This window comes from Staurois parvus, unplaced genomic scaffold (assembly GCF_062004578.1).
Source record: "Staurois parvus isolate SC_StPar_1 unplaced genomic scaffold, SC_StPar_1.0 ptg002256l, whole genome shotgun sequence".
Taxonomy (NCBI): domain Eukaryota; kingdom Metazoa; phylum Chordata; class Amphibia; order Anura; family Ranidae; genus Staurois; species Staurois parvus.
The window spans coordinates 77659-90859 of record NW_028320052.1 but is presented as its reverse complement, the minus strand read 5'-3'; the positions used below and the strand labels follow the sequence as shown (position 1 = coordinate 90859).

Here is a 13201-nt window from a genome sequence, read left to right as displayed (position 1 = left end):
TGGCTGGTAAACACATGTTTAGCAACACCCCCTCCCCAACTGCTCTCCATCCTGACAGCTTGTGTCCCCAAGCAGCAGCTGCAGCAGGCAGGAGGGGGAGGAGGGAAGGACAGCCAGAAGCACAGCAGGGATGGATGCTGAGGGATCCAAAGGGGGGTTGGGGCATTGAGGAGGAGTCAGAGCAACAGGGGGATGTGTGAAAAATATTTGTAAAGCCTCTGTGGGTGCCCTGAAACCAGTGGGAGAGGTTAGAGAGTTGGGAAGATGACAGCTGGCTGGAAGAGGGAGGAATGTCAGGTCCATACAGCGTACAGACGTGGCCAGCTGGAAGCAGTGCTGTAGGTCTGTATTGGGTTTATATCTACATTTACAAGCCAAGTAACTATGAAGCTGCCAACAAGCTGAGATACATCCCCACTACTAAGCGTATTTATTTTATACACATTGGGCTCAATTCACAAAGCAGTATCTACCATTTTAGGAACTGCAGTAAAATACTTCTTAGCGTTTTCAAACAAAGTTTGCAATTAATTTATAAACTCTATTAAAATTCCTCTTGAGCTATTTTATGAAGTGATGATGTATTTTAATAGTGAAAGCTAGCAGAATTTTAATGCGGATGGCAGCCAGCGTTCTTAACAACAAGAAACTATCATGGTTGCTAAGGAGCGGGAGTAGGCTGCATCCTTAACAACAAGTAAATAGCGGGGTTCCCCGCTGACAGCAGAATGTAAATAAGAGAAATGATGGCATTTACATTTTTTTTAAAGAAAAGGCTCTTCGGATCTGGTATGGATTTTAAAGGGAACCCCATGGCAATTTTTTTTTTTTTTAATAAATCCGAAATTCATACCCACCTACAGCACCTTGTCCCCATATTTATGAGGACAAGAGCCTCTTCCCCACAACCCTAGCCTGGTGGTTGTGAGGGTGTGGGGGACTGATTTATCGGCATCTGGAAGCCCCCTAGATTTTGCCCCCCAATGTGAATGAGTATGGAGTACATAGTAAAAATAAAAAAGTAAAAGCAAATAAAAACACACAGCCAGTTTTTGATAAGTCCTTTATTGAAAGCCCCCCCAAAAAATGACCCCCTAAGTAGATCCAACATCAACGATGATGAATGCCAGATACTGACCTGAACAAGAAAAACCACAACCTGCACTGATACTTGCCGCATTGGGTAACTCCGCCCCTTTATGACATAAAACAGGGAATGCTGGGTTGATGACCTCAAAAGGGGGTGTATTCACCTGGTGATGTCATTGGGTGGCCCAGCCCCTTACTTTATTTAGTGGCAGGAGGTGGCCGAGATGTCATATGATAGCAGCCAAGCATTGGTGTAAGTTGTTTTTTGTTTTTTTTCATTTGAGTCAGTGCCCAGCGTTCCTTGTGATTGACATTGGATCTACTTCAGGGGCCTTTTGACTTTTTAACCCCTTGCCCTCCTGAGGATTTACCCCCCTTAATGACCAGGCATCTTTTTGCTACTCGGTGCTGCACTAATTCAACTGCTAATTGTGCGGTCATGCAATGCTGCTTCCAAACAAAATTTACGTCCTTTTTTTCACACAAATAGAGCTTTCTTTTGGTGTAATTTGATCACCTGTGTGCTTTTTATTTTTCACGCTATAAACAAAAAAAGACCAAAAGTTTTGAAGAAAAACAATATTTTTTACTTTCAGCTATAAAAAATATATAGTAAACTCAAAGTTAGTTATAAATTTAGGCCAAAATGTATTCTGCTCCATGTTTTTGGTAAAAAAAAATCCCAATAAGTGTATATTGATTGCTTTGTGAGAAAGTTATAGCGTCTACAAACTATGGTATAGATACTGCAATTTACGCTATTTTTTTGCTATACAGCGCTGCGCTAGTTTAACGGACAATTGCGCGGTCATGCAATACGGTATATAAATTAAGTTTACAAATTGAGCTTTCTTCCGGTGGTATTTGATCGCCTGTGCATTTTTAATTTTTTGCGCTATAAAAAAAAAGGCTGACAAGTTTGAGGAAAAAAAACAATATTTTGGACTATTTGCTATAAAACATGTCCAGTAAAAAAAAATTTAAAAATCAAATTTAGTCATAAATTTCTGCCAAAATGCATTCTGCGACATGTCTTTGCTACAAAAAATCCCAATACGTGTAAATTAATTGGTTTACGTGAAAGTTATAGCGTTTACAAATGGCGGGAAAGATACTGGGATTTTTAATTTCTTTTTATACTAATAATGGCGGCGATCAGCGACTTATGGCAGCAATCAGTGACTTATGGCGGCAATCAGTGACTTATGGCGGTGATCAGCAACTTATGGCGGGACTGCGGCAGACATTCTGACACTGGGGGGGAACTGACTTGGGGTCACTGACATCCCAATGTCAGTGACACCAATACAGTGACCAGTGCAAAAAAAAACCACGGACACTGTACTAATGGCACTGGGGAGGAAGGGGTTAACTTTATTATTCAGTGAAAGGGTTAACTGTGTGAGGGGAGTGTTTTACTAGGGGGCGGGGGTGTGTACTGCAGGGAACACCGCTGATCGGGACAGATAAACTCTTCTGTCCCGATCAGCGTGTGAGGAGCTGTCATGGAACTGACAGAAAGCACAGCTACTGCAGCTGTGCTCTCTGTCACTGATTGTCGCTAATCGCCGGGACATTGCCGGTAACGACTGGCTGTGACCCCGCGACTGACATCCGCGGCCGTGATCGGCGGGACAGGTAGAGCGGCGGCACGCCTCGCGCACACCTCCTACCTGTTTTAAAAACACACATTTAAAAACATGATTTTGCCCAGCCGTGCCGCCCTGCCACCGTATTTCTACAGTGGCTGGGCGGCGTGTGGTTAAAAAAAAGACTTTTCAAAAACTGGCTGTGTGTTTTTATTTACTTTGCACTTTTTTTTTGGTGAATGAGTAGTGGTACTATGTACCCCGGTACTCATTCACATGGGGGATGGATCTGGGGTCCCTTTACTCCTTAACAACCAGCTAGAAAAAAATAATCTTTAACTATAGTATGCCTGCCAAGTCCCTTATTCAAACTATCACATGTCTATGATGTCATCGATTCACACAGCATTTCAAGCACCCAGCTTTTCCATGAGGATCAGTAAAAACATAATTTACAGGGCAGTAAAGTGGACCTTTAGGCATTACAGATCTTAGTGATGTGTGTTATTGAAATATATTTCAGGAGAATTACTGTGAGATAAAATAAGGAGAGGTGTTGAAATAAATCATCCCTTCCTATTGGGTTGAGCAGATTAGGTCTCCTCTGGTCCTCTCTGGTTGCTGCTCCTTGTGTGTAAGGGAAGACTTTGTACTGGAGGGTGATAACCTTTCCTCCAACACAGCAAATTGTAGACGTATCTCTTACACTCGGAGAATGTAAAATAATAGATAAGAGGATCCAGACAACAGTTGATGCTGCTGATACTGACACAGAGGATGTAGGGAATATACAGAGAGCGATCATAATTCTCATACACCTTCACATAGTTAATTAAATAGATGACATTGGTGGGGCCAAAACAAAGGACAAACACACTCAGCACAACCACGGTGAGGCGGATAGCTCGGGATCTCTTATGTGTGCGATCAAATTTTGATCTGCTGAGACTGCGGATGATTCCAATGTAACAGAAAGTTGTAATGAATAATGGTAAGAAAAAGAAAAGTGAGATAAGAGAGATGAAATAGTAATAATAGAACTTAAGATTTATACCAAAGTACTGAATATCATGACATAATGTGATATTTAGGTTAGAAAATTTCCAGGCTTGATCTGTTTTGAGAAGAGGAGCAGTGCTGACCAATGAGATGACCCAGATGACACCACACACCAGCCAGGCTTGGGTCACTGTGCGCCAGGAGAGAGACCGCACCGGGTAGACAATGGCCAGGAAACGGTCCACGCTGATACTTGTCATGAGCAGCATGGAGCAGTACATGTTACAGTAAAATGCTACGGTGACAAAGCAACACATTCCTTCTCCAATGAGCCAGTTAGATCCCAAGAATCGGTAGGCAATATAAAAAGGTAGGATGCTAACAAAGAGGACATCTGCAGTGGCGAGGTTCAGCATGTAGACCACTGCCGGCTTCCTGATTTTCACTTTCACCAGGAATATGACGATCGCCATGATATTGAGAGGAAGAGCCACCAGGAACACAACAGTATAGATCGATGGGGCAAGCTTGGTCACACTCCAATGTGTGAATGCAATACTTAAGTCATTATCTGAAATAAGAAAAGTAAAACACAATATTAGCATAAATAAATGAACCAGATATGTTTATCTTTTCTTTAAAGAGGAATTCAATTTTAAACATCAAAATGAATAGCGAATAAAAGTATAAAGAAAAAAAAAACAGGAATTTAGACTTGCCTGTAACTTCCACATTTTAGAGTACAGTACAAGATACAGGCAACTTATTCATTCACCTTGGGTTATCGGCTCATATCTTCAGGTGATTGGACGCTATCATGGAGAGTTGGGGGGGGAGCTGTGCCCTGTACTGTATTCCAAGTTTTCAGGTAAGTCAAAATTCCTCTGATTTTAGTCATACAGTATAGGACACAGGCAACTTATTCAGACACAATGGAACATCCCAAAGCAATAAATTAAAGGGTGGACAACAACTAGGCAACCAAAGCCCCCAAAAAAACAACAGGGGTACATTTCACAGTGCTGCTACAATAACATTGTGGCCAAAAGTTTCATGTGCAGATTGGACATTAACCTGGTAAAACTTTGAAAAGTATGAATAGAAGGCAAGGCAGCATCCTTACAGAGTTGGGCAACAGAAACTTGGTGCTTAAAGGCCCGGGAGACTCTGAAGATCTGTACTGGAGGGTGCATGTTTTAGAATATATGCTCTTGTAATCAAAATCAACAAAGTGGCCATTTGCCACTACAAAGTGCACAAATCACTGATGAGGTGGGTAAATAGGAACATATAGACAGGCATCTTGGATGTTCATGGATGCCGTGTGTTCCCTTTGTCTCAAAAGCAAACACTGCACTTGCAGATTCCATGAAAGATGTTGGAATGTGAGGGGATTTGTTGAGGAATTTACAGTCCAGGATAAAACAGATACCTCAATTGGGCTTTGGTACCATAAAGAGGTTTGATTTGACCACTTCCCTTCCAGCTCATGTACATAAACGGCTGGAAGGGAGCAGTGCAGGAGCGGGTTGCCATTCATAAATGACGCCAGCATTTTCAAGCTGTGTATGCTCCCTGGGAGCAAACGGCAATGATATCCGGTGCCCGCTGTGTCTGGAGGACATAGCGGGACACCAATTGCTGTACAGGACCTCTGTGTGAGGTCCGGATCATGTGATCACTGATTGGCCAATCAGTGATCTCATGAATAGTAGTAAGCAAGATGCCACATCTGACATCATTGCTTACTACTAGTGAAATCAGTGAATGATCACAGATATCACATGGTACAGGGCTACTCACAACAGCCTTGTACCATGTGACAAGCTGTGACCAATCACAACTCACATAGTATTTCTCAATGGCTGCAGGAATGCAGCCAGGGAAAAGGAGAAATGATTGCATTTACAGCCTTTATGGGTGTAAAAGCAATCAGCGTAAAAAAAAAATCTTCATCATCCCCCAGTAGTATAGTGTCACTATGGTGACACTGTACTGCTAGGGTGACAGTAGTTAAAATTTTTAAAAAAACAAATAATATTATTGCAAAATAAAAAAAAAATAAAAAAATGTTTTAAAAAATTATATTTTTTGGTTATAAACTAATTTGTGTTTTTGTTTTTACTAAAATGATAACCGAATACATTTTGGCCATGATTTATGAAGAAAGATTATTTATTTGCAAAACACTTTTTTCAAAATTTTTGGACTTTTTCATTTTTATATAAAAAAAAATTAATTAAAAATCTCAGTGCCGAATAAATACCACCAAAATAAAGTTTTATCTGTGTTAAAAAAATTATAAAAAATTAATATGGGTACAGTGTTGCATGACCGCACAATTGTCATTGAAAGTGTGATAGCACTGAAAGCTGAAAATTGGCCTGGACAGGAAGGGGGTAAAGTGTCCAGACCTGAAGTGGTTAAACCTGTCTTGTGTTAGTACTGGTACAACTACTCCCAGGGACAAGAGGTGGTTCAAGTCCTTCTGCAAATAAGATTGTCCTTTGTTCATTTCAAAGATGAAAGCACTGAGGTGATAGTTTTGAACTCTATCCTTTATCCTTTTGAAAGTACCAATTGAACCCATAGGTCTGGGTCATCTGTGATCCAGAGGGATGCAAACTGTAACAGATGTCCCCTCACTCTTAGGAGTGAAGGCTCCTCTTCATTGTGCAAAGGGCTTTGGAGAGGGTTTGGTGGCCTTTGTGGGCCAAGCCTTGTGCAGAAAGGAAGGTCTAAACTTAGGACAACAATAAACGTGATGGTTGGCACTTGCCTTAGTAACAAAAATTAGAGCTTCATCCCTCTGCGTTGGCTGGTTAATAGGTTATGGGTGACACTCCATTTTCATGGCATAGCATTGCAAAAAAAATATCTGTCTTGTTAACAAATTAGAGTGTCAGCCTTTGCATATTTATATTGGGTATCATGTTTCATGTAACACTGTCATGGTACCACATTTGGATGTCAGCACCAACAAGCCTTAAAGGTCAAGCCAAAGGCAATTGAAGGTGTCTTTCAAAATAAATATAATTTTTTCAGAATTTTACATTGCAGAGTTTTAAAATTCAGCTCTTCTGTCTTTTTACAGGACATGGCTAGGTTGACACTGGGATTGGTGGCCAACACCATTCATTTACAAGTCAGAAACTGCTTCTCTTCCAACTTCATTGAGTGCCCATGTGTCCTCTTAAGCGACCTGAGACTGAGTAGTCCTCTCCCTATGATAGAATCACCTTTCAGATATTTGTTAATCAGTATCATATCTCTTTAACCACTTCAAGTCCGGATGCTTTCACCCCCTTCCTGTCCATGCCAATTTTCAGCTTTCAGCCCTATCACACTTTGAATGACAATTGCGCGGTCATGCAAGACTGTACCCATATCAATTTTTTAGCATTTTTTGAGACAGATAAAGCTTTATTTTGGTGGTATTTATTCATCACTGGGATTTTTATTTTTTTTTTGCTATATAAATGAAAAAGTCCAAAAAGTTTGAAAAAAAGTGTTTTTCTTATAAAATTTTGCAAATAAAGAATATTTCATCATAAATCTTGGCCAAAATTTATTCAGTTATCTTTTTAGTGAAAACAAAAATAACCCAAATTGGTTTATAACCAAACATTATAATTTTTTACTTTTTTTATATTATTTTTTTTTTTTTACATACTGCCACCCTAGCAGTACAGTGTCACCATGGGGACACTGTACTACTTATGGGGGGTGATGAAGATTTTTTTTTTTCTACACTGATTGCTTTTACACCCATACAGGCTGTTAAAGCAATCATTTCTCCTTCTCTCTGTGTGAGCTGTGATTGGTCACAGCTTGTCACATAGTACAAGGCTGTTGTGAATAGCCTTGTACCATGTGACTTCTGTGATCATTCACAGATTTTACAAGTAGTAAGCAATGATGTCAGATGTGGCATTTTGATTACTACTCTGCATGTGGTCACTGATTGGCCAATCAGTGATCACATGATCGGGACCTCGCACAGAGGTCCCGTACGGCGATTGGTGTTCCACTGTGTCCGGAGGACACAGCAGGCACCGGATTGTGGTGCTGTGTGCTCCCAGGGAGCGTGGCACAAGCAGGGGGCGGGGAGACTATTTATAAATGGTTACCCAACCCTGCACTGCCATCGTCCGGCCGTTTTATATACAACGGCAGGACGGGAGGTGGTTAATGCTTGTACAGTAGATGTTCCTCATAACTGAGGTCCTCCAGTCCCCTTATTAGCTTTGTTGCCCTTCTCTGGACTCTCTACAGTTCCAGCGTATTCTTCCTGAGGATTGATGACCAGAACTGGATGACATATTCAAGATGTGACCAGACCAGAGATTTGCATTGCGGCAGAATTATAGTTGTATGTCTTGAGTAAATACCCTTTTAATACATGCTAATATTCTTCTAACTTTGTTTGCTGCAGCTTGGCATTTCATGGTTTTGCTGAACCTATGATCTACTAGAACCACCAGATCTTTTTCCATCTTGGATTCTTGCATTAAACCTCATTTGCCATGTGGTTGTCTACCTCATAAGTTTTTACACCCTGCTGTGGTAGAAAGAGTCATCACAAAGAGGGCCCACAGGTAGTTAGATTGGCAGAGGCACCAGATGTGTTTGTTCAAAGGATAGGCACGAGTCATCTGCTTTAGTAAAACATCCAATTACTTCACTTCACTGATCACAAAAATGGATCAAAAAACTTACTACCAGAAACTGTCATATAATCCACTGAAAGATCACCTGAAGGAATATGACCTTCTTTTCAATAGGACATTTAATAACTACGTGTAAAGTAAATGGAAATACCATAAACAGCGCTCTCAACCCTCAAATACACTTAGATTAAATTAAAAAATTATTAACAAATGTATATATATATATAAACATATGAAAAAAGAAAAAGAAAAACTGCCACCAAACAAAGTGCCAATATTGTGCCAAAGCAATTTAAAAAAACTCAGAAAAAGTCCACTAAGTGCAGTCCATATATATAAATATTTCTTCAATAAAGATATATTCTCCACAATCGTGAATTCTTCTGTGCTCAACACCCCATCAAAGTGCTAACTCACCAGATGCTGGTGATTAATCAGAATATCTTTCAAATATCAGTGGATGTGGAAAATTCAGCAGCATAACTAGAGATGAGCGAATCGAACCAGGCGAACCGGAATTCGATACGAATTTCAGGAAAAATTCGATTCGCGTCGAATCCGAATATTTGCCTACTTCGGGTGCGTGAATCGGATTTTTCCCGATCAGCCGGCAAAAGTGTCCCTGCAGAGAGCTCCGCTATTTCTGACATTTCTCTGACAGTTCCTTCACATGTACAGCGGTTGAAACATTGTATCTATTAGTTTCAATTTAGGATACAGATGTTTCAACCGCTGTACATGTGAAGAAGCTGTCAGAGAACTGTCAGAAATAGAGGAGCTCTGCACATACACTTTTTGCCGGTTTGGAATTCTTATTTTCATCCTACTTCTTCTTCTTCTTCTTCTTCTTCTTCATCCTCATCCTCATCCTCAGAAGAAGAAGAAGAGGATGAGGATGAGGATGAAGAAGAAGAAGAAGAAGAAGAAGAAGAAGAAGAAGAAGTAGGATGAAAATAAGAATAATTCCAAGCCGGCAAAAAGTGTATCTGCAGAGCTCCTCTATTCTGCAGATACACTTAGAGGAGCTCTGCAGATACACTTAGAGGAGCTCTGCAGATACACTTTTTGCCGGCTTGGAATTAATCTTATTTTCATCCTACTTCTTCTTCTTCATCCTCATCCTCATCCTCAGAAGAAGAAGAAGAGGATGAGGATGAAGAAGAAGAAGAAGAAGAAGTAGGATGAAAATAAGAATAATTCCAAGCCGGCAAAAAGTGTATCTGCAGAGCTCCTCTAAGTGTATCTGCAGAGCTCCGCTATTTCTGACAGTTCTGTGACATTCACTCCATACAGCGGTTGAAACATTGTATCTATTTGTTTCCATAAATGGATCCATTTATGGAAACAAATAGATACAATGTTTCAACCGCTGTATGGAGTGAATGTCACAGAACTGTCAGAAATAGACAGAAACTGTCACAGAACTGTCCTTCTTCTCATCCTTCTCCTTCTTCTCATCCTTCTCCTTCTTCTCATCCTTCTCCTTCTTCTCATCCTTCTTCTTCTCATCCTTCTCCTTCTTCTCATCCTTCTTCTCATCCTTCTCCTTCTCCTTCTTCTCATCCTTCTCCTTCTTCTCATCCTTCTCCTTCTCCTTCTTCTCATCCTTCTCCTTCTCCTTCTTCTCATCCTTCTCCTTCTCCTTCTTCTCATCCTTCTCCTTCTCCTTCTTCTCATCCTTCTCCTTCTTCTCATCCTTCTTCTCATCCTTCTTCTCATCCTTCTCCTTCTCCTTCTTCTCATCCTTCTCCTTCTTCTCATCCTTCTTCTCATCCTTCTCCTTCTTCTCATCCTTCTCCTTCTTCTCATCCTTCTCCTTCTCCTTCTTCTCATCCTTCTCCTTCTTCTCATCCTTCTCCTTCTTCTCATCCTTCTCCTTCTCCATCTTCTCATCCTTCTCCTTCTCCTTCTTCTCATCCTTCTCCTTCTCCTTCTTCTCATCCTTCTCCTTCTTCTCATCCTTCTCCTTCTTCTCATCCTTCTCCTTCTCCTTCTTCTCATCCTTCTCCTTCTTCTCATCCTTCTCCTTCTTCTCATCCTTCTCCTTCTTCTCATCCTTCTCCTTCTCCTTCCTCATCTCCAAGGGCATTTAAATTAAAGGTACAGTGTTCTGCACTAATTTAAAGGCTCTCTGAAGCCTAGAAACCCTTTTTATAAGTTAACTTCGTAGCGAATTAATTCGCACCGAATCGAATTTCTTCCTGAAATTCGGCGAATCAGCCGAATCGAATTTTTGAATAATTCGCTCATCTCTAAGCATAACAATTACTCCAAATTATAATCATTCATCAGATGGTTCATCCCATTATACTCCGTCATGGTAAATATAATCCATATGTCGATAAATAAAGAACACTCGCCATAGCATAATAATGTTTTACTATTTATTATATCAAATTCCCCCCTTAAAACCAAACTCACAATATGCAAGTTAAAAAAAAGCCTTCAATAATATAAATACGTCTGCAGCCTGCAACAAACAGTCTCCAGCTCCCATAGTGGCATCTCACCAGCCGTACTCAGCAACAGATGACGCGGTTGCAATCACATGGTCCGGCCACATGGTAGTGGCGTACGTGATGACGTCACTGCTCGATCACGCCCTAACGCCTTTTGTCACATGACTTCATCCGAGGGTGTGATCAGAAGTCAGACATATGGACTGTTATAGAGCCACTCGTACTCCGATAGGTTGGCTTTAATTGATGCACTACTGCCCTCTAATGAATGAGCACATGATGGCACATACTCTACTGATTTGCCTAAATAGACGTATTATCAGGAGAGGACCAAATGATTACTCCCTATTGCCATCTTGTGTTCAACTTTAAAAGGAGACTGTCAGAGCCTGGGATCGAACCTGGGCCTTCTGCCATGAGAGACAATGTTTCTTCTCGCTGAGCCACCTGGAAGGCTGGACAGCTCCCTTGACAATTCTTTGGATGATCCTGCCTTGGCCCTGTTTTCTCTTGAACCTTGAACTCCTTCCTCCTCCCATGAACTTCCTATATAAGCCAAGTCCATACACTTCCTCCTTGCCAGATTATTGTGCCTTACCAGCCAATATCCCGCTTATTGTTCCTGCTGCCGTCTATACCTCCGCTACTGACCTTTGGCTTGTTCCTGACCACAATTTCGTCTCATCCTCATCCACTACCATCTGTGACCGACCCTTGGCTTGTTTGACTCTGCTTCTGCTTATCCCTAATCTGTTTGATCTGCTATCGGTTACCGGCTTGCTCATTCCCTGGTGGGGTGATCCTGAGATCCGCGACCTGGTATTGACACGCAGCCAAATCCATCTCCACCATTAGGAGCTCTGGCGAAAACCGGTTAATGCTTAGACCCCGCACCTCATTTGAGCCTGCATGATTTCCCGGGGTGACCTGCCTGTGTACCTATCCTGCTGGTTTAAGGTAAGCCTTACACTGCTATAGCAACTGGTCTCTGAACCTGACCCAGACCGTGACAGAATAATCTGGCCTAAACATGGAGACCGCTATGGCAAACGTTAGGCAGCAAATTGCTGAGCTGCAGGAATTTGGGGTTACCCATCAAGAGAAAGTTGACAAACTAGAAAACATTGTGGATAGGCAACAGGGAGAGATTCAGGCTCTGCAGAGAACTGCTGAACCGAGATGATCCTAGCTCACATATGCTCCAGCCCCAACCAGCTAAGTTTAATGGAGACCGCCGCCACTACAGGGGTTTCCTTAATCAATGTTGTGTATACTTCCAAATGTACCCTGCTGCGTTTCCTTCAGAGAAAAAGAAGGTAATGTTTATTATTGGGCTTCTGACTGGGGAAGCTCTAGCTTGGGCCTCCCCTTATATAGAGCAAAACCATGGCATGTTGAATGATTTTGATACCTTTTTGACCACGATGAATCAGGTTTTTGACAATCCCAACCGTTGTGCTACTGCCGAAGCAAAATTGCATAGTCTGCGGCAGGGTAGACGCTCAGTCACTGAATACACAGCCGAATTCAGAAGTTGGATGGCAGATACCACTTGGAACCCTGCAGCACAAAAGAGCCAGTTCCGCCAAGGGCTTTCTGAACAGGTAAAGGATGAGTTTGCCAGAGTAGATATTCCTAATGATCTTGAGGAATACATCCAATTGTGTATCCAAATCGATCAAAGACTTACAGAAAGGAGGAAGGAGAGGTTGGGAATGTTTGGAGGTAATAGGGGCATGCATCTCTCTGCTAGTCCATTTGTTCAGAAGGATTCAAGAGTCTCTCTGGGTTCTAACACTCCTGAGCCTATGCCTATGGTTGATGCTATCAAGAGATCCATTTCCATTCAGGAGAAAGAGAGAAGACATTCAGAGAACTTGTGTCTATATTGTGGGGATTCTGGTCATTATGCTATTAATTGTCCTAACAAGGTTAGAAGAACAATTGCTGTGACTGATGTGATTGCACCTGAACAAATAAACTCTATAAGCCAGTCTGTCTCCCCACTGATTCCGGAAGAGAATAAAGTGAACGCCCTGCTCTCTCATTTTGTTATCCCCATTAAACTTGTATCTGAGGGCTGTGAAATCTCCTGCTCAGCTATGCTGGACTCCGGGGCTGGGGGGAACTTTATGGATATAGAGTTTGCCCACAACCATGATTTTAAAGCCAGAAATACATTTACCCCTATTGATATGGAGACAGTTGATGGGTCTCCCTTATCTTCAGGACCTGTTACCCATAAAACGGCTCCCCTGAAACTGCTGTTTGAGGCTGACCATTGTGAGGCCATCAGCTTTCAGCGGATTATGTCACCCAAGTTTCCCATCATCCTGGGCATTCCTTGGTTCTCCACTCACAATCCTTCCATCAACTGGGGAGCACGGACTATAGA

The 13201-nt window shown here is 41.6% G+C and overlaps 1 protein-coding gene across 1 annotated transcript in view; it reads right to left on the bottom strand.

Moving 5' to 3' along the window:
- Positions 1-1049: 1049 nt before the first annotated feature.
- The window catches only part of LOC149431453 (proteinase-activated receptor 1-like), an 86117-nt gene continuing 73965 nt past the window's right edge, over positions 1050-13201 (bottom strand). The window contains exon 7 of the mRNA XM_089665591.1: positions 1050-4248. Coding sequence (XP_089521717.1) covers positions 3272-4248 — 977 coding nt within the window. The 3' untranslated portion in view covers positions 1050-3271. The remainder of the gene's footprint in view (positions 4249-13201) is intronic.